This window comes from Juglans microcarpa x Juglans regia, chromosome 1D (assembly GCF_004785595.1).
Source record: "Juglans microcarpa x Juglans regia isolate MS1-56 chromosome 1D, Jm3101_v1.0, whole genome shotgun sequence".
Lineage (NCBI taxonomy): Eukaryota > Viridiplantae > Streptophyta > Magnoliopsida > Fagales > Juglandaceae > Juglans > Juglans microcarpa x Juglans regia.
Genome location: NC_054594.1, coordinates 12,587,415 through 12,607,128, shown reverse-complemented (window position 1 = coordinate 12,607,128; position 19,714 = coordinate 12,587,415). Strand labels below are relative to the sequence as shown.

Below are 19,714 nucleotides of genomic sequence, written 5' to 3'. Positions count from 1 at the left end.
GATTGCATTAGTCTGGGAATTGACATTGGAGGCAAGTGGGGCAATCTTCTTTGGAACAGGTCAATGTCACCAAATGGACGAATCTGAAGTTGGTACCAGATAATATTTTGGAGCCTTTGGCTTTTCAAGCATTTGCACATGTAGGTAAATTACCTTGTCGATTCCAGGTAATTAAATTCAGTGTAAGCATAAGCCAAGTCGGACTGACTTTTATTTCGTTTTCACGTCTAAGAAGCATACTATTTATTATTATTACTGAGAAGCCGAGGTTTTGAGGGGGTGAAACAGAAAAAGATGTATAAAGAAGCATGCCCAAGTCCAACTCGGTAGAGCCTAAAAAGAAGAGGAAAGCTAAAAAGTAGTATAGAGGATTATGATTTTTGATAAGTCATTTTCCAAACCCAAAAAAAATCAGAACTTTGGTTAAAGCCAACGGGGCTTGGGATTGAAGGTGATCAGCCCCAAACAGAAAAGTGTAAATTATTTCGGTTTGGATTCAGAGATGAGTTAAATAAAATATTATTATTATTTTAAAATTTTAAAAAAATTAAATTGTTTATTATATTTTATATGAAAATTTTAAAAAATTATAATGATGAGATGATATGACTTAAGATGAGTTGAAGTGATTTCTAATCCAAACGGAAATCTAAATCACCTCTAAACCCAGATTTTCTAAAAAGAAAGTGTTTTGGGCTTGTAGATGTAATTTAGGTCATGAACTATTGTTACTTTGTTCACAACCTAATAAAAACTAAACTACCACTTAAGAAATTTGAAATATAATATAAAGATAAATGCTACTATGCCCAGTTACAATGCTCATTTTATCTCCGTTGACATGGCACCATAAAATGGATAGAGGAAATTTAAAATTTCAATCATCTTCTTTTTGTGCTTTTGGATACTATTTTATTTTAAATATTATTTTTTATTTTTCTATTCTTTTTAATAAACTATGTGGCGCCACCTTAATGGAGCAAAATGAGCAATATAACTAAGACGACATACGGAGTAGCAAAACTCTAATATAAATAATTAAATACTCTCTAATATTGTTTTTATTTGCTCACAATGTATGTAACAGGAGTAATATTATTTATTATTTTAATTTTCATCATCATTCTATCATTCAATAATGTGGTATTAGATAATTAGAAATTATTTATTATATTTTACGTATAAAATTTTAATCTAATATCACATCATGAAATAATGAAAGGATAATAAAAAATATAATAATAAATATATTTTTTCATTATTTATTTATTGGAACACATTCTCTCATGACATCCTATAATTATAGGATGGCTCTACTGCTGGTAGCTCCAGCTACCGCTAATTGATTGTGTTTTTATTTTTAACTTAATTTTATATATATATTTTAAATATTTTAAAACAAGCATAATATTATTAAAAAATATTTATTTAATGATTAAATAAATAAATAAAAAAACAACCGTTGGCCCGAGCGAGGGACCCATCATCCATCGTTTTTTGAACGTTACTTATCCAAAAATTAAAAATAAATTAATTACAACAGTTAGTCCTTATTAATTTATGGAAAAATACTACTCTACGGCCCAAGCGATATCGTTCCATAATGAAATTATTATTTTTTTATTTAATAATAAAAGAAATGATTCTAAACGTATTGATATATTCTTTTATTTTTTAAAAATATTTAAAAATATTTAAAAATATTAAAAAATATAAATAAAAAATAATAATTAAAAAAACAACTATACAGCCAAATAAAACGGTGCTACTCAGAGGGCAGCCGCTCTAATTTATGTCTACGCAATTATTATTGTACGTAATAATAATACTATTTTAGAATTATTAATAAAAAAATAATCTGTAAAAAGCACAACGTACGTCTGCATATTGTCATTAGAATGTCAACTTTGGCATAAATTTCAATCCCATGACAAAATAAATCCAGAGTCGTTTTCACATCCCCATCCTCGTAATCAAAACGCAACCAACTCAACCACGCACCTCTTCTCTTCTCTAATTAACTCCATATTTCAATCCCATGTTCTCTCTCTCTCTCTCTCTCTCTCTCTCTCTCTCGACCTTCTTCTTCCTCGAGCTAGTTCTAGTAGTATTGATTTTGATCAACCTGTTTGTTCAGATAGTCTCTGTACGTAGAAGCCATAGTTGGTACCTTTCTACGGCCTCTTCCTAACCAAGACTTGTCGTAGAAACACACAGAAAGAATTTAACATGAAAGAAGAGCAGAAACAGCACCATAAAAGACTCGTGACCGTGGCCTTAAGACTAGTCAAACCCACGGCGTACTTTATCCTCCTCTTGCTAGCGTATACCCTGGGTTACCTATCTTCCCCTTCCTCTTCATCTTCCCCAAGGTCCCCTGTTCCCTCCTCCCCAACCCCTTCCATCAATGAACTCATCAACTTACCCTCCCAGCTCGACCAGTTCCGAGTCACGGCTCACTGTGCTGACCCGCTCCCCTCCGAACTCGTCCGGCAAACCATTCTTGATCGAGTCTACAACGGGACCTCTCCCTTCGACGGCTTCCCCCCAACGTACGTTAGGCCGCTTCTCCGCCACCAGAGAATTCGAGGGTGGGGCTCCAATGGCGCCGTTTTCGAGCACTTAATCCAGAAGGTCAGGCCCCGGACCATCATCGAAGTGGGCACATTTCTAGGCGCGTCGGCGATACACATGCACGGGTTGACTCGGAAACTCGGTGTCGACGCCCAGATCCTTTGTCTCGACGATTTCCGGGGCTGGCCCGGGTTCCGGGACCGGTTCAAGGACATCAAAATGATAAACGGCGACGTTTCGCTGATGTACCAGTTCATGCAGAACCTCTTCTCCGTGAACGCGACCGACTCGGTTTTACCGGTACCGTTCTCAACCGGGTCGGCCCTAGACAAGCTTTGCGAGTTGGGTGTTTATGGCGATTTGATCGAAGTGGATGCAGGTCACGATTTCATATCGGCGTGGTCCGATATTAATCGGGCGTACCGGATTTTAAGACCCGGTGGAGTAATTTTCGGGCACGATTATTTTACTGCAGCCGATGACAGAGGAGTTAGGAGGGCAGTGAATTTATTTGCCCGTATTCACGGCCTCAAAATTAAACTGGACGGCCAACATTGGGTCATCGATTCTACTTAATTACCTTAGCACCCCTCAATTCATGCTTCCAATCCTTAAGATTGTCGGTGGCTTTAAGAGAGATAGATAGATACATACGTTGTATTGGATAGGATAGCATTTATATGACGTCCATACTTTTTAATTTTTGTCTGAACTCCTAAGATTTACAATACGAAAATAATATATATATATATATATATATATCTATATACACCTCATCTTTCTACATAGAGATGCACAATAATATTTTGTAATAAAAAATATTTTAGTCATAAAAAAATTACATAAAAATTAATCTCATAAACAGATATGCCTTGATATTGTTCGTCATATTATAAAGTTAATTTTATTGTAAAGTATATCTAATATATAAGATAAAGTCACGTCAGTTTATAGAATTATTTTATATAATTTATTTATAGATATAGTAGTACTCTATAAAACCGATAACTATTTTAGAAATTACTTTATAAAATATGATTGATATTTACATGGAAAAAGGCACAAGGGCAAAAATATACTTGGGCTAGAGAAGTACTGTTAAACACGTAAAAATTAGATATATAAATTAATATGGCTACATGGCTAAAGCTAGCATTTCTCGGTGAGAGAAGTGCTACGAGTGTTTTTGCCTGTATGCCTTTTCTGCATGGATCTGTCATTCTATTTTTATATAAATATTTTCGCTTTAAACAAAGGTGTAAAGTAAAAGAGATTTTATTATTTTTCATATTGATAATGGATTTTTGTAAAAGAAAAAAGAAGAAGCTCAAAGTGGTTGATTTGATTTAAGTAATAATGGAGGTTAATTTGGAGCATAATAAATCATTAAAGACAGATTACCTGAAAGATCCAGTGTTTCCTTTGACATTTGTTCCATATACTTGTTGTTGCATTATTGGTGTTTATTTGCAGAGCTAAAGGAAACATGTAATCTACCTCATTAACTTCCGTTTTTTAGCATTTGGAAATGTTGATGTCACTTCATTCGATCGGTTGCATGTTGGAAATATTTGGCCTAAGGTCTTATTCAACAAGGCAAACATCTTGTACGGCCAAGAATTTCCTAAGGTAATAAACGGTGGTTATAATTCTATTAGGTGTACGTGTAAACTAAGAGAAAATTAGATATAGCTATAAAGTGTGCAAGTCTCGTGTTTTCTGTTTTCTTAGATATAATTTTTAGTTACTTTATACAATTTTGACAAGAAAAAATATTGTTCTTTTGTATATCATTGTCATTCTTGGTAAATATGGTTTTTTTTTAACAGAAAAAGTAAGAATATTGATGATTATTATATGTCTATGGTGTTTATATTTTCTTTTTATACAAGCTGGATAGGGTTTCAAACTTAAATTTTTTATTTGGAGAATTGAGTCATATGTCATCAGGTAATCTTAGTTTTAACAGTATTTACATTATCTATAACCTGTGTTTGTTTCTCTTATTGGACAAGTAGTATTCTTTTAATGACTTTATGGTTCATTGTATTGATGACACGTTGAATTATAAAGGAAGTTGAAACGTAATTATCTTAACATTATAAATCTTCTTTTCAGCAATTAAATAAGGCACACAACTTTTATTTAAATATCAATAATTCCTTTTCGTCTAAAGCTTTGACACGCCAAGTTATTTGGCCAGTTGGAGCCAATACCCGATTGATAAACAATTGAAATTAAATAAGATCCCTAATTATTACTTAATTATCAATCATGTCCATTTGTATACTTAATTGTGATGATACACAAAAAGTTAATTGGCCACTTGAACGCAATGTATGATCGATCTTTAAAATATAATCACATTTAATGCCAATTGAGAGGGTTCTTTTTATTATTATTATTATTATTATCGGGTATAAAATGAACTAGAGGCGAGTCTATTAAAAACACATTACTAGGAGTGTCAAGAAAAAAAAAAAAAAAAACTGGTTTTTATGCAGTTTGGTGAGTACTGGTTCTAATTAAGAATCAAAACCGATCCTAAACCAGTACAGTACCAATTTTCATAATTTAAAATTTTGTTTAAATCAAACCGGACCGGTATATATATTTATAAGTTTTTATATTATATTATATGTTAAATTACTAACTAATATAACATGAAATTATAATCTTATTATTCAAGTTTATTAATCTCATAACATAAAATTAATATAACATATTATATAACATATAAATTTTAATCTTATAATATATATTAATTAACATAAAATTTTGATTTTGAACATATACATTAATATTAAGTTATTAATATAAACTTACTTTTGATATATATATATATATATATATATATAATATAGACACACACACACATCAAGGATAAATGCATTTTTGGCATAATAAATTATAATATATATTCATATATATATATATATTCTTTTTGTAAATATATTTTTGCACATTTGATCATATATATTTATATAAAAAGTCTAGAACTTATATAGACTATAGTTAAATTTAATACTATACTAGTATGCATTAATTATTATAAAATAATGTACTTATACAATAATATAAATAGAATAATGGTTTAGTATATGTAAACATCATATTATTAATAACATAGATAATTTGTAAAATTGGACCACATTGAAATAAAAAAAAAAGAAGTTTCGGTATCGGTAGTGAACCGGTCTGAAATCAATTCTTAAACTTTTAAAACCGGTATATACCGGTTTGGTTCTAAAAAATGTACAAAACTAGGCCGGTTACATCCTGACACATTACTAAGAATAAAAAATAAAGAAAGAAATAAGATAATAAGAGATATAACTGAAAGAGGTTGAATAACATACCTTTTATATCTCAAGTGATAGCATGTATGAATCGTACTCTAAAAACTGAAGGAAACCTCTATAGAAAGAGAACGTTTCTACAAATCTCCTAATTACTCTACACACGAAAAAGGGCAAAGATGATTTGCTCTTTGCACAAGATTTCTACAGCGAAGGTGTTTGTTTAATCTCTTGGGAACTCTAATTTTCCTCTATTGTATTACGAGTTATGAGTGGCTATGATGATAGATTGTAAAATCACCGAACATAGTAGATTACACCCTCAAATGATTTGTGGACGTAGACTTTTATGTAAAACCATATAAATCTTTGTCTCTCCCCCTTAATTTACTATTTATATGCTTTGTTTATTATTTATTTTATGCATGAGCATTTGAGCGTGTATCAACGTCCAAATCATCATTATGGACCATTCAACCCTATTGTTGGACTTCGGCCATGCCAAAAAATGTATCAATAGTAAATAATAATAAAATTATGCAGCACAAAATTATCAGGTGGTTGAACCGGTCAAATGCATGTATGTGTATGCAAAATTAATTGTAATAAACATATAAGTTTTATTAAAATTACAAAGCTTAAAGTAATTACAGGCACAAGGTAGTACAGATTAGCACTTATAAATTAGGAGACTCAGGATTAGGGAGAGAGGATAGGAGGTTTCTCTCGAATGTGAGTTCTGCCTAAGCACAATGCAGGGTTCTCCTTTTATATCTCAAGGAGTTCTTGTTTACAATCATTAAAGTAAAACAGTAAAATAATTTCGTGAGTGAACAGTGGAAACTGTTTAAGCACGGGCGCAGGGGTGTCATCATTGTGTCTTCCAGCTGTCTCTAGGGCTGCTGCTTTGGGCACAAGGTGACAAAATAGGATTTGGTAGTCTCTGCGTCTTCCAGTTGTCTGCATTGGGCACAAGGCGACGAATATCTTCAAAAAGACTTTGGCTAGTCTTGTTTGATCTCAAGTAGTAGTCAATCATCATCCAACCTTGGAGTTTCTGGTGAATCATGACCAAAGAAATTACTGTACGAAGCCACTGAAGATGCTTCTGAATTCTTATCGTCTTCAGAATTGTTGCTTAGGGACTTGGACAGTTGTTGTTCTAACAATTTTATTAAATCATTTTTCTCAAGTCTGTCTAAAATTTTATCCTTAGTAGACTTAGAGGATTTCTTTGAGGATGAGTAAGTGGCCTTTCCTTTTGCTGAAGCAGTTGGTGAATTAGGGGCCTGAATTAATAAGGGGTATTCAGAAGCAGGTGAACCAGTCTTGATTGCTGGGAATTCCATCTTGCCTTGTATATTAGGGGCGACTTGAGGGAAATCTTTAATCATCTGGTTGATAACCTTATCAATATATCCAAACTTATCCCACCATTTTGTGAAATAAGCACGAGATATAATATTAGCATTTTTCTCATAACTCCATTTGAAGATCAACGGAAGCTTGTAGTTCTTCCAAAAATGAAGTTCATAGGGGAACATTACAGAGTGTCTATTTAATTTGGTGCCGGCAATATTTGTATAATGTTTAAAAGCTCCTGCGAGCTGCTTAGGGAGGTTCTGGGGAATTAAATTGTATCGGTCCCACCATTGAAGAAACCAATAAGGAAAAGTTCATTTGAACCTTGTATCAAAATTGATGAACCAATAGTGGCTCATATCGGGTACCTGAAAAAATATAAAGCAATTACAGGCAGTAATGTAATCAAAATAATTATAACTCAGCACTGTGTCTGAGAGTCTTTTGGCGGTCCAGGGATTGGTTCCCCATTTTGCTTCTGTAATGACTCGGAGTATGTAAGCACTGTGGTAAATCAATTTTGTGGAATCATTCTTATCATAGATTGGTTTTATGATAAGAGAGTTGGTGAGAATTAAGATACTGGAATAATATTGAAGGTTCTTTGAGGAATCTTCAGGTATCCAGTGAAAATTGGGTGGAAAATAGGAGGAAGCGATTTTGAAGGGATCTGTTGATGCAGACCGATTTGGTTCTACAAAAAACAAATTTGTAGCAAAAGGCTTTATCAAATATTCAGATTTTCCTTTTGGGAGGAAAAACGGAGAAGTAATGGAAGCAGTTCCTTTTGATGCAATTGCTTTCGCATATGGATTAAAAGGCATAGAAACCGTTGACGCAAATGTCGCAGGTTGCACAATTTTATCAAGAGGTGTGTACCTATTGGTAATATCCAGTGCTGTAGAAGGGGCACTGGGCACAGGGGTGGATCCAGACTTATTCTTGATGAGTTTTATATTGGGAAGTGGTGGTGGAAGATTAACTCTCTGTTTTTCTTTTCATTTCTTTTTGCTTATGGTTGGGTTTGCAAAAATTCATGGGTAAGAAAATCAGGGATAAAATTATTAGTGCCTTTAATATATTCAATATCGAAATAAAAAACACTTAAAATACCTTGCCATCGTACAAAAATAGGTTTTGATGCAATGTTTTCAACATCTTTTTCTAAAACAATTTTAGCACTCTTGCAATCAATACGTAATAAAAACTTCTCGTTAAGAAGATCAGATTGAAATTTAGAAATACATAGTACTATAGATAAAATTTCTTTTTTAATAGTACTATATTTTTCTTGTGCAGGATTCCAGGTTCCAGAATGGAAGCGAACAATTTGTTCGGAAGAACCTGACGAAACAGATTGTTTCAGAATGCCACCATAACCTATGTCAGAGGCATCTGTCTCAACAATTTTAAAAGAATCAGAAGTAGGGATAATAAGGCACGGAAGGGTTTTGACATGTGCCTTAATTTTCCTTACTAGATTAGTATGGATTTCTATCCAAGGAGGAGGATTGGAAAGGAGTCGCTTGAACAAGGGACGACATTGTTTCCTCATATCCTTGTAAAAATCGGCAACATAATTGAGAGATCCTAAGAATCTCTGCAATTATTTTTTGTCAGTAATGACATCAGGGAATTTGTCGGCAAATTCAATGGCTCGTTGGATGGGCCTGATTTTACCTTCAGATATATCATAACCAAGGAATCTAATCTTGGTTTGGAATAATTCGATCTTTTTCGCAGAAACGACAAGACCATTGATTCTAATGATTTTTAGAAACGAATTCAAATGTTTCCAGTGTTCATCAATAGATTTAGAAAAAACAAGGACATCATCTATATAGACGATGGTAAAAGCAGTGAACGGATTGAAGATATCGTTCATGATATTTTGGAACTCACTCGGGGCATTTTTGAGATCGAATGGCATCACATTCCATTCGTAATGACCAAATGTGGTAATAAAAGCTGTCTTATACTTGTCTGACTCGGCTATTTGAATTTGCCAAAAACCTGATTTTAGGTCAAATTTAGAGAAGACAACTGCATCACTTAACCTGTGAATTAAGTCATTTTTATTGGGAATAGGGTATCTAATCCACTCTAAGATTTTATTCAAGGGTTTGTAATTAATAACCAGACGAGGGGTACCTCTCTCTAGTTCAGCATTTTTCTGGAGATAAAAAGCAGGACAAGACCAATGAGACTTGCTATCTCTAATTATGCCTTTTTTCTTGAGATCTGCAATTTCGTTTTGGCAGAATTCTAATGTCTGACTATTCATTTGAATAGGTCTGGCTTTAGTGCAAATAATGTTTTCATCAAAATTTTTGATATAGGAAAGAAAAATGATGTATTTCTTCTTATGCCAAAAAACATTGGGTAAATCAGAACAAACATAAAAAACAAGACGCTTGTTGAAATCATCAATTTTTGAAATCAAAATTGGGGAGGATAATTGTTCAAAAATCTTTCTATGTCTGATCTCCTGTTGTAGGAAGTTCAGATGTTTTTGTTTTGCAAAATGTAAATATTTCAAACCTTTATCCTGATCAATCTCTTGACGAAAAGCAAATTTAAATTTGACCTTTTGACCAAAAGGGTCGGTAGTAATATCATCTTTTTCAGTAAAAAAGGGATACGAAGAAGAAATAAAAGGGACTCCTAAAATCACTTTGTCATACATGTTTCTGACTAAAACAGAAGGAATCTTAAAACAAATATTGTTTTGGCAGACATGAGCACTGTTGAGCTCATAATTGATCTTCATTTGAGATCTATTTGCCGAAAACAATTTTCAGTAGATTTTTCAAAATATTTGCTAAGAATGAGTCCTTCCTGAATACAATTCAGGTCTGATCCGGAATCAATCATAGCAACAATAGAAAATTAGAAATCATGGGCAACAACAATAGTAACCCTAAAAAACCATTTCAGAGGAATAGTATGGTGGATCAAACAGATCTGGTTGTCGGCAGCTAGCTCATGCTGGCTCGATATTGAATATATCAAAGGCACTAAATATTCTATCCCTGATTTTCTTACCCGTGAATTTTAGCAGACCCAATCATGAGCAAAGAGAAAGAAAAAGAAAAATAGAGAGTTAATCCTCCACCACCACTTTCCAGTATAAAACTCATCAAGAATGAGTCTGGATCCACCCCTGTGCCCAGTGCCCCTTCTACAGCACTGGATATTACCAATAGGTACACACCTCTTGGTAAAATTGTGCAACCTGCGATATTTGCGTCAACGGTTTCTATGCCATTTGACCTATATGCGAAAGCAATTGCATCAAAAGGAACTGCTTCCATTACTTCTCAGTTTTTCCTCCCAAAAGGAAAATCTGAATATTTGAGAAAGCCTTTTGCTACAAATCTGTTTTTTGTAGAACCAAATCGGTCTGCATCAACAGATCCCTTCAAAATCGCTTTCTCCTATTTTCCATCAAATTTTCACTGGATACCTGAAGATTCCTCAAAGAACCTTCAATATTATTCCAGTATCTTAATTCTCATCAACTCTCTTATCATAAAACCAATCTATGATAAGATGATTCCACAAAATTGATTTACCACAGTGCTTACATACTCTGAAAAATAACAGAAGCAGAATGGGGAACCAATCCCTGGACCGCCAAAAGACTCTCTGACACAGCACTGAGTTATAATTATTTTGATTACATTATTGCCTGGACTCGCTTCATGTTTTTTCAGGTACCTGATATGAGCCACTCTTGGTTCATCAACTTTGATACAAGGTTCAAATGAACTTTTCCTTATTGGTTTCTTCAATGGTGGGACTAATACGGTTTAATTCCCCAGAACCTCCCTGAGCAGCTCGCAGGAGCTTTTAAACAATACACAAATATTGCCAGTACCAAATTAAACCGACACTCTGTAATGTTCCCCTATGAACTTCATTTTTGCAAGAACTACAAGTTTCCGTGGATCTTCAAATGAAATTATGAGAAAAATACTAATATTATATTTCGTGCTTATTTCACAAAATGGTGGGATAAGTTTGGATATATTGATAAGGTTATCAACCAGATGATTAAAGATTTCCCTCAAGTCGCCCCTAATCTACAAGACAAGAAGGAATTCCTAGCAATCAAAACTGGTTCACCTGCTCCTGAATACCCCTTATTAATTCAGGCCCCTAATTCACCAACTGCTTCAGCAAAAAGAAATGCCACGGGCTCATCCTCAAAGAAATCCTCTAAGTCTACTAAGGATAATATTTTAGACAGACTTGATAAAAAGGATTTAATAAAATTGCTGGAACAACAACTGTCAAAGTAGCTAAGCAACAATTCTGAAGATGATAAGAATTCAGAAGCATCTTCAGTGGCTTCGTACAATAATTTCTTTGGTCATGATTCACTAGAAATCCCAAGGTTGGATGATGATTGACTACTACTTGAGATCAAACAAGACTAGCCAAAGTCTTTTTGAAGATATTCGTCGCCTTGTGCTAATGCAGACAGCTGGAAGACGCAGAGACGACCAAATCCTATTTTGTCACCTTGTGCCCAAAGCAGCAGCTCCAGAGACAGCTGGAAGACACAATGATGACACCCCTGTGCCTGTGCTTAAACAGTTTCCACTGTTCACTCACGGAATTATTTTACTATTTTACTTTAATGATTGTAAACAGGAACTCCTTGAGATATAAAAGGAGAACCCTGCATTGTGCTTAGGCAGAACTCACATTCGAGAGAAATCTCCTATCCTCTTTCCCTAATCCTGAGTCTCTTAATTTCTGTAAGTGCAAAGTTGCACTACCTTGTGCCTGTAATTACTTTAAGATTTTGTAATTTTAATAAAAGCTTATATGTTTATTACAATTAATTTTACATACACATACATGCATTTGGCAGGTTTAACTGCCTAATATTTTGTGCTGCATAATTTTATTATTGTGCATTTACTTTGATTGCTTCCATTCCCTTCCTTCTCTTCTTCTTCAGTCATTCTTCTTCCTTTTCCGCTGTTTTGGTATAATAATAATAATAATAATAATAATTATTATTATTATTATTACTACTTTATAGGTAAACTTTTTAGGAACAACATACCTAGCAGTTGGATCCAGTTGGGGGATCCAACGCCTAATTGTGGACTCGATGATCCCTGAGAATCAGGAATAATGTCATTCTGCCTTAATGCCATTTTACTAGCATTAATAAATTTGCAATGTGTATTAACATGTTGGGTGCAAATTGAAGCACCATATTCTGATAGTGTCACTTGATAATGGGTGTTTGTTCGGATGAAGGACAAAATAGTAATCTCTCCCTGAATTTATTTAGAAGAGACATTTTTGTATGGTCATTAATAGCATGTGTGTTGCATATTGTACAAACTGATACCAAAGAATTATTTGTAAAAGGAAGAGGCTAAACTTATAACTATTTTACAAATTTATTTATTTAATTTTTTGATAGGAAAATAACTTCATTATCTCGAGGAATGAAACCTCAAATCAGGTTACAATAGTGTTTATCAATGCAAATGACATTCTCAATGAAAATAGGGACACTATGCTACCAAATTTGCATATCAGCAATAGACCATGCATGCCTTGCAAGTCGATGTGCTACCACATTAACCAGTCTGTTGCCATGTTGTAATCTTTACTGTAGGAAACTTTGCATCAGTCTTTTAATTTTAGACACTAATGTTCTTACTGCTACAAAGGAATCTGTATCACTGTTGACCTCCTTGACCATAAACAAGCTGTCACTTTCAATGATAAGGTTATGGATTCCAATGTTGAGACAAAACTATAACCTAAAGCCACTGCTTTAGTAATTTCTGGTTCAAGATCTTCAGCCTCAACTCTACTAACTGCTAAAATGACACCTCCCACATAATTTCTTAAAATGGCTTTATACCTGACTTGTTGTGATTAAAAAACAGTGCACAATCCATATTCAATTTGTAAAAGTTCTCAGGTGGGGGAGACTACCTGTAAACCAACTCCTTAACAAACCTCTTTCGCTGCAGACCAGAAATAGTCTTCAACTTCTTAGAAAGAGCAAAACGAATGACTTGTTGTGGAGGAAAGCTAATGTAGTCATGAACCATCTTATTTCTCCTAAAACAGAACCCCCATGCCATTAGAATGAAATCCATTAAGTTATAAGATGAACCTTTCGAATGGCCTCCATAGTAGTAAGCATAAATGAACTAATCTGATCAAACTGTTGCAGAACAGAAAACTTCCTCAACCAAAACTCATGGATAGATGGGCATAGAAACAATGCATGAGCTAAATCTTCCTCACGGTATGACAAAAACAACATTGACTATTTACATCCAGATTCCTATTAATAAGATTTGCCATAGTAGGGAGACCTTCCTTACATGCTCTCCAAGCAAAAAATTTCACATTTTGAGGGATTTTTAATTTCCAAAGAGCATTCCAAAACCTTTTCAGATAAGCCCTATTTGAAGACTCACACAAATAAGGAACTGTACAGGTTTTGAAAAACCTGTAAGCACTTTTAATACTGAACATGCCATTTTTCTCATGCTCTTAAATCCACTTATTCATATCACCTATGGCACTATGATGTAGTTTTAAAACAGCCCCTGCTACCTTTGGATTGAAGAGATATCTAACCATTGGGAGGTTCCACCAGTTTGTAGTTCTATCTATCAAAGTAGCAACCTGTCCATCCAAGTTATCAAAATCCACACCCTGATATAAACTTCCAGAATACAATTTCTCCCTCAAATTTTGAAAACTAGTTACTCAAACATCCCTCAAAATATGAATAGATCTCCCATTCCCAATACTCAATCTACTTCCTTTTATAAGAAGGTTCTTTGCCTCCCAAATACCTCTCCAAGCATAAGAGAGATTACCACCAAGAGAAGCTTTCAACAAGTTACCATTATGAAAATATCTAGCACAGAAAATCTTATGAAACAAGCTCTTTCCATTCTGCAATAGCCTCCAAGCTTGCTTTGCTTACAAAGCCATATTGAAAGTCTCCAACTCCTTAAAACTCATCCCTCCAATATATTTAGACTGACACATCTTCTTTCAATTAACCCAATGCACTTTTCTTTCCTCATGTTTTTGCCCCCACCAAAACCTGGTTATCATGCTCTCAAGTTCAGAACACAGCTTGGAAGGAAGTTTGAAGCAACTCATAGCATAGGAAGGAATTGCCAATGCCACACCCTTGAGAAACACCTCCCTTCCCCCTTGAGAGAACATAATGCCCTTCCACCCTTGTAATTTTAACCATACTTCATGTTTAATCTCAGCAAATGCATTAGTTTTAGACCTACTAACCATTGAAGGTAGGCCTAAAGACTTCTCATATTGCTGCACTTGAGAAGTACCCCACAGATTCATAATAGCCTGCTGCAACTTCATCAACATTTTTACTAAAAATCATTGCAGTTTTGTCTTTGTTAATCTATTGCCCTAAAGCCTCCTCATACTGATTCAACAGTTGTTGTAACCTTAGATTTGTAGCCACGTCAGCTGCACAAAACAATGAGACTATCATCTGCAAACAACAGATGATTAAGTCTAGGAGCCCTTTGACAGATCTGAATACGAGAAACAGATTTAGACTCAGCAGGATTTTTTAATAAACTGATTAGAACCTCAGTACACAAAAGGAAAAGATAAGGAGAGATGGGGTCCCCTTGCCTCAATCCTCTTGAGGGCACAATATGTCCGGTTGAGGAGCCATTAATCAAAACTGAAAAAGAAGTAGTCATCACACACTTCATCACAAGCTGAATTAATATTTCATGAAAACCTTGCTTCCTTATAACAAATTCAAGGAATCTCTATTCAACCCAATCATAGGCTTTACTCATGTCTAGCTTAAGAGACATAAAGTCTTTCTTACCCCTATTCATTCTCTTTAAAAAATGAACAACTTCATAAGCCACTAAGACATTATCTGTTATCAATCTTCGAGGTAAGAAAGTAGATTGAATCTGAGATGACAGCAGGCAACACATTCTTGATCCTATTTGTAATAACCTTAGACATTAGCTTATAAAGCAAATTATATAAGCTAATAGGTCTAAAATCATTTACTTTCAGAGGGCACTTCTTATTCGAAACAAGAGTACTAAGTGTATGATTTACAGCTAGAGGGAAATCACAAGAATTCAAAGCATGTAAAACTGCAGAGGTAGTAGAGCTACCAATATTAGGCCAAAACTTTTGGAAAAATAAAGGAGGCATGCCATCAGGCCCTAGAGCCTTCAAAGAGTGCATTTCCTTGAGAGCTATGACGACTTCGTTAGTAGTGTAATCCTTTATAAGCTTCTCATTCATTGAATCTAAAACCTTTCTCTCCATTTTATCAAGAATCACACCTTCATTTCGAGTGCCTATAGAAGTAAACAAGGAAGAGAAATGTTTAATAATAAGATTGTCACATTGATCCCATTTCTTCTAGCAACCTCCATCATCTATAAATTTCAAAATATTATTCTTCTTCTTCCTTTGAGAAGTTTTAGCATGCAAAAATTTGGTATTTTGGTCTCCCTCAGCTAACCAAAGAGCCCTGGATCTTTGCCTCCACATAATCTCCTCCCTATCCAACCACTTCTGCACTTCCTTAGAAACATCATAGACCCCACTTGTGCTCAATATTGTTGGATCCCTTTACTTTTCAAATTTAAGCTTATTCCTTGTTTCTTATAGCTTAAAATGAACCTTGCCAAACGTGGAGTTATTCCATAGTTGTAACTTGGAACCACAACCTGAAATACTATCCATCACCCCTTGCAAACAGTTTTTAGAATCAGACAATCGCCAGGTATCCTTTACAATCTTAAAGCAATTCCCTTCACCTAGCCACATTGCCTCAAATCTGAATGGTTTAGGCCCCCTCCTGTTAAGAGCACCCTCCAATTCTAACCAAATTTGGAGGTGATCAGAATAGGCTATAGATCCATGAGAAACTGAGGCCCTCTCATACAAATTGTACCAAGTCAGATTTCCCACAAATCTATCAAGCCTCTCAGAAACCAGAGCTGAGTCACCCTTCTTATTGCACCAAGTGTATCTTGCGCCACTAAAGATCTTTCAACTCATAGTCAACTAACAACTCTTGAATCAAGCATTTGTTGTTTTGGCATATCCCTTCCCCCCCCCCCCCCCCCCCCCCCCCCCCCCCCCCCCCCCCCCCCCCCCCCAAAAAAAAAAATTTCTCCTTATGAGTAAGAATCTCATTACAGTCTCCAAAGACTAACCAAGCTTTAAAAGGTTCATTTTTCAATCTCTTAATCAAACTCAAAGTCTCTTTACTTTTAGTAGCCTCTGGCTACCCATAAACTCCTGTTAAGAACCAATGTCTTGAGTCATCTTCCACCTGAGCATCAATATGGGAGGATGAATAACTAAGAATAGATAATTTAATATCTTTCTTCCATAAAAGAGCCAATCCCCCCTTCAACCCAAAGCATCCACTATCAAACAACTATCAAACCTTAGTCTAACTCTACACAACTCCATACCTGCAGCTTTAAGCTTTGTCTCTTGCAAGAACAAAACATCAGGATCTTATTTTCTAATAAAATCAGAAAGTGTTTGAATACCTTGAAGGTTCCTAAGCCCTCGGGTATTCCAGCTTAAGATCTTCATTGATCGCGGTGGGGCTGTGAACCAGACTCCACCGATAACTTAAGATTACTTTTAGTCATTTCCTCATGCATTTTAGCCTTTTTTTTTTTTTTTTTGCCTTTTAGAAGCTCTGGACAGTTCCCTTCCAGAGTCAGGACTAGTAACTCTTTTAATCCCCACCTCAGAATTAATAGTAAGATTTTATGGATATGAGGCCTTAACACCCACCCTCTTCCACATTCGTGACATATTAGAGTGTTGAGAAGCAGCATGCACATAATTAGTAAGATCCTTCGAGCCAGTTTGCTTATCTAACTTCTCCCCACTATCAACACTAAAATACCCCCAGTTGATAATTATCCTTAGACTTTTCTATCAAATACCCTCTATTTAAAACTCCTACATTATTGCCAGAAATCTTGCTTAACTGCCATTTCTGAGTTTTCTCTTAGATATGCTCCTCACAATTAGTTTCTTGAAATAGAAACTAAGAAACAAGATCACTACATTCAAAACAATCTGTTATCTTCTCCATAATATCCTCCATATTTGAATGATTAGCAATAACTTCCTTCAAAGGAGTTACCAATAAATCTCTGGTGACCGGAATAGCCTCACGTACCCCTGAACCCTTCCTATCATTCTGTTGTTTTTCTTGACCTCAAACAGAGCCCCCCAAAGCCACCCTGCATGAAGCCATGGACCATAAAAAATAAAAAAATAAAAAAATAAAAATCAAAGATTTCCATCTTCTCCATAGCTCAGTCCATTGACCACAGTCCCGATAACTGTGTCCAAGAGTTCCACATACGTAACAAAAGTTAGGAAGACGTTCATATGAGAACCTAATCCAGATTGGCTGGGATGTCTCCACACAGATCTTCTTCCCATGTAACAATGGCTTCGAGATGTCCAGGCATACTCGAACCCTCATGAACTCCCCCATGCCAACTCATCTTTCTCTAAATCCACTTCCACAACCCTCCCCACTGCCTTATCAATGATGTTGCCCACGTTACAATTCCTGGCCATAAGTGGGAGATCGTGAACCCTTAACCAAAAGAGAGCCCCTGATAATGAAACTTGATGGACCTGTTTAAGACCCTCAACATCACTTTTCAGCACCAAGTGTTTGTTAAACGTCCAAGGACCCTCACGTTTAACACGCTCTTTATCCCATAGATCTTCAAACTCTGCAATAAACAATGTATGATTGACATCCCTAATGGAAATCAGCTTCACAGGATGTCAAATCCTCTTGATGGTTTGCTTAAGTGCTTCCTTGTGAAAATGTTTAACTGTGAGGAGTTTGAACAACAAGCAATGCTCCTCCTCACAAGAGCATCTACCAAAGAGGTTTCCTCGACCATAAGGATTTCCTCTTCCAGATCTATCAAAGACAGACATTCACACATATTCTCAAGATTAACTTCCATTCTGTAATCACAAGCACCCGAAAGATCAACTACTTAACTGGAGAAAAACCATGCAAAGACTTGCACTCAGCAGGGAAGGAAGCCTTTACGAAAGGGGAAACCTTGAGAGGAATTAATAATCAACTTATTTTACAAATTTATTTTAAATAGAGGATAGTTATGTAAAATCGAAATTATTTTTAAGGAAGTGGCACAATTCCACTGTTAAATATAAAATCAGTTGTAAAATAATTGAAAAAAATTATAATGATATCATTACCTTTCGTCAAAGAGGGAATAATGGTTCATAGTTGTCAAGGTATAAATTTCTCTTAGGGAATATCACAATTTATATCCGTGGAGAAAGGGTTAAATCAAATTAGGCCAATAAGGAAAGCCCATAACCACACATTATGTTTGGGCTCATGATCCTTATCTTACTGGACTTATGATATTACCAGCCCATGTTCTATACATTCTTGGACATATCCAAGGAGGCCTATGGCCCATATCTTGTGTGAGTTAAGATCTGTCTGGGCTCATGACTCATGTCTTAATGGTGTCGGGTGAGGGTGTGACACAATTGCATTATGGCCGAACTCATAGTGACTAAAATGGTTGTAGCTTGGCATAATCGAAGGATTCTTGGAAACTTGGAGTTGGAGGTCATATGGAGTAATAGGTCATTTGACAAAACTTGGATAAATATATAGCTAATCACTTCTTCGTATCATTCATGTTGGAAATATTTGGCCTAAGGTCTTATTCAACAAGGCAAAAATCTTGTGCCCAAGAATTTCCTAAGGTAACGTCAAACAGTGGTTATAATTCTATTAGGTGTACGTGTAAATTAAGAGAAAATTAGATACAGTCATAAAGTTTGCAAGTCTCGTATCCTCTATTTTCTTAGACACAATTTTTAGTAGCTTTATACAATTTTAACAAGAAAAAATATTGTTCTTTTGTATATCATTGTCATTCTTGGTAAATATGATTTTTTTCACAGGAAAAGGAAGAATATTGGTGATTATTATATGCCTAAGGTATTTATATTATTATTATTTTAATACAAGCTCGGGTGGAGGGTTTCGAACCTAGGTTTTTTTAATTTGAAGAATTGGATCATATGCCATTAAACCATCTGGCTATTGACGGTATTTATATTATATATAATCTGTGTTTGTTTCTCTTATTGGACAAGTATTATTCTTTTAACGACTTCATAGTTCATTGTATCGATGATACGTTGAATTATAAAGGAAGTTGAAACATAATCATCTTAACATTATAAATCTTCTTTTCATAAATTAATAAATAAGGCCCACAACTTTTATTTAAATATCAATAATTCATTATCCTCTAAAGCTTTGACACGCTAAGTTATTTGGCCAGTTGGAGACAATATCCGATCGATAAACAATTGAAATTAAATAAGACCCATAATTATTACTT

At 34.8% G+C, this 19,714-nt stretch overlaps 1 protein-coding gene across 1 annotated transcript; it reads left to right on the top strand.

Moving 5' to 3' along the window:
• Positions 1–1,957: 1,957 nt before the first annotated feature.
• Positions 1,958–3,278, top strand: LOC121240862. Its single transcript, XM_041138392.1, has one exon. It carries the CDS (start codon positions 2,230–2,232, stop codon positions 3,148–3,150), a length of 921 nt encoding a protein of 306 aa, XP_040994326.1. The 5' UTR covers positions 1,958–2,229; the 3' UTR covers positions 3,151–3,278.
• The last annotated feature ends 16,436 nt before the right edge of the window (positions 3,279–19,714 follow it).

What these genes read in the sequence shown, in the direction of transcription:
- LOC121240862 (XM_041138392.1), top strand. Translation starts at nt 2,230, where the DNA reads ATGAAAGAAGAGCAGAAACAGCACCATAAAAGACTCGTGACCGTGGCC.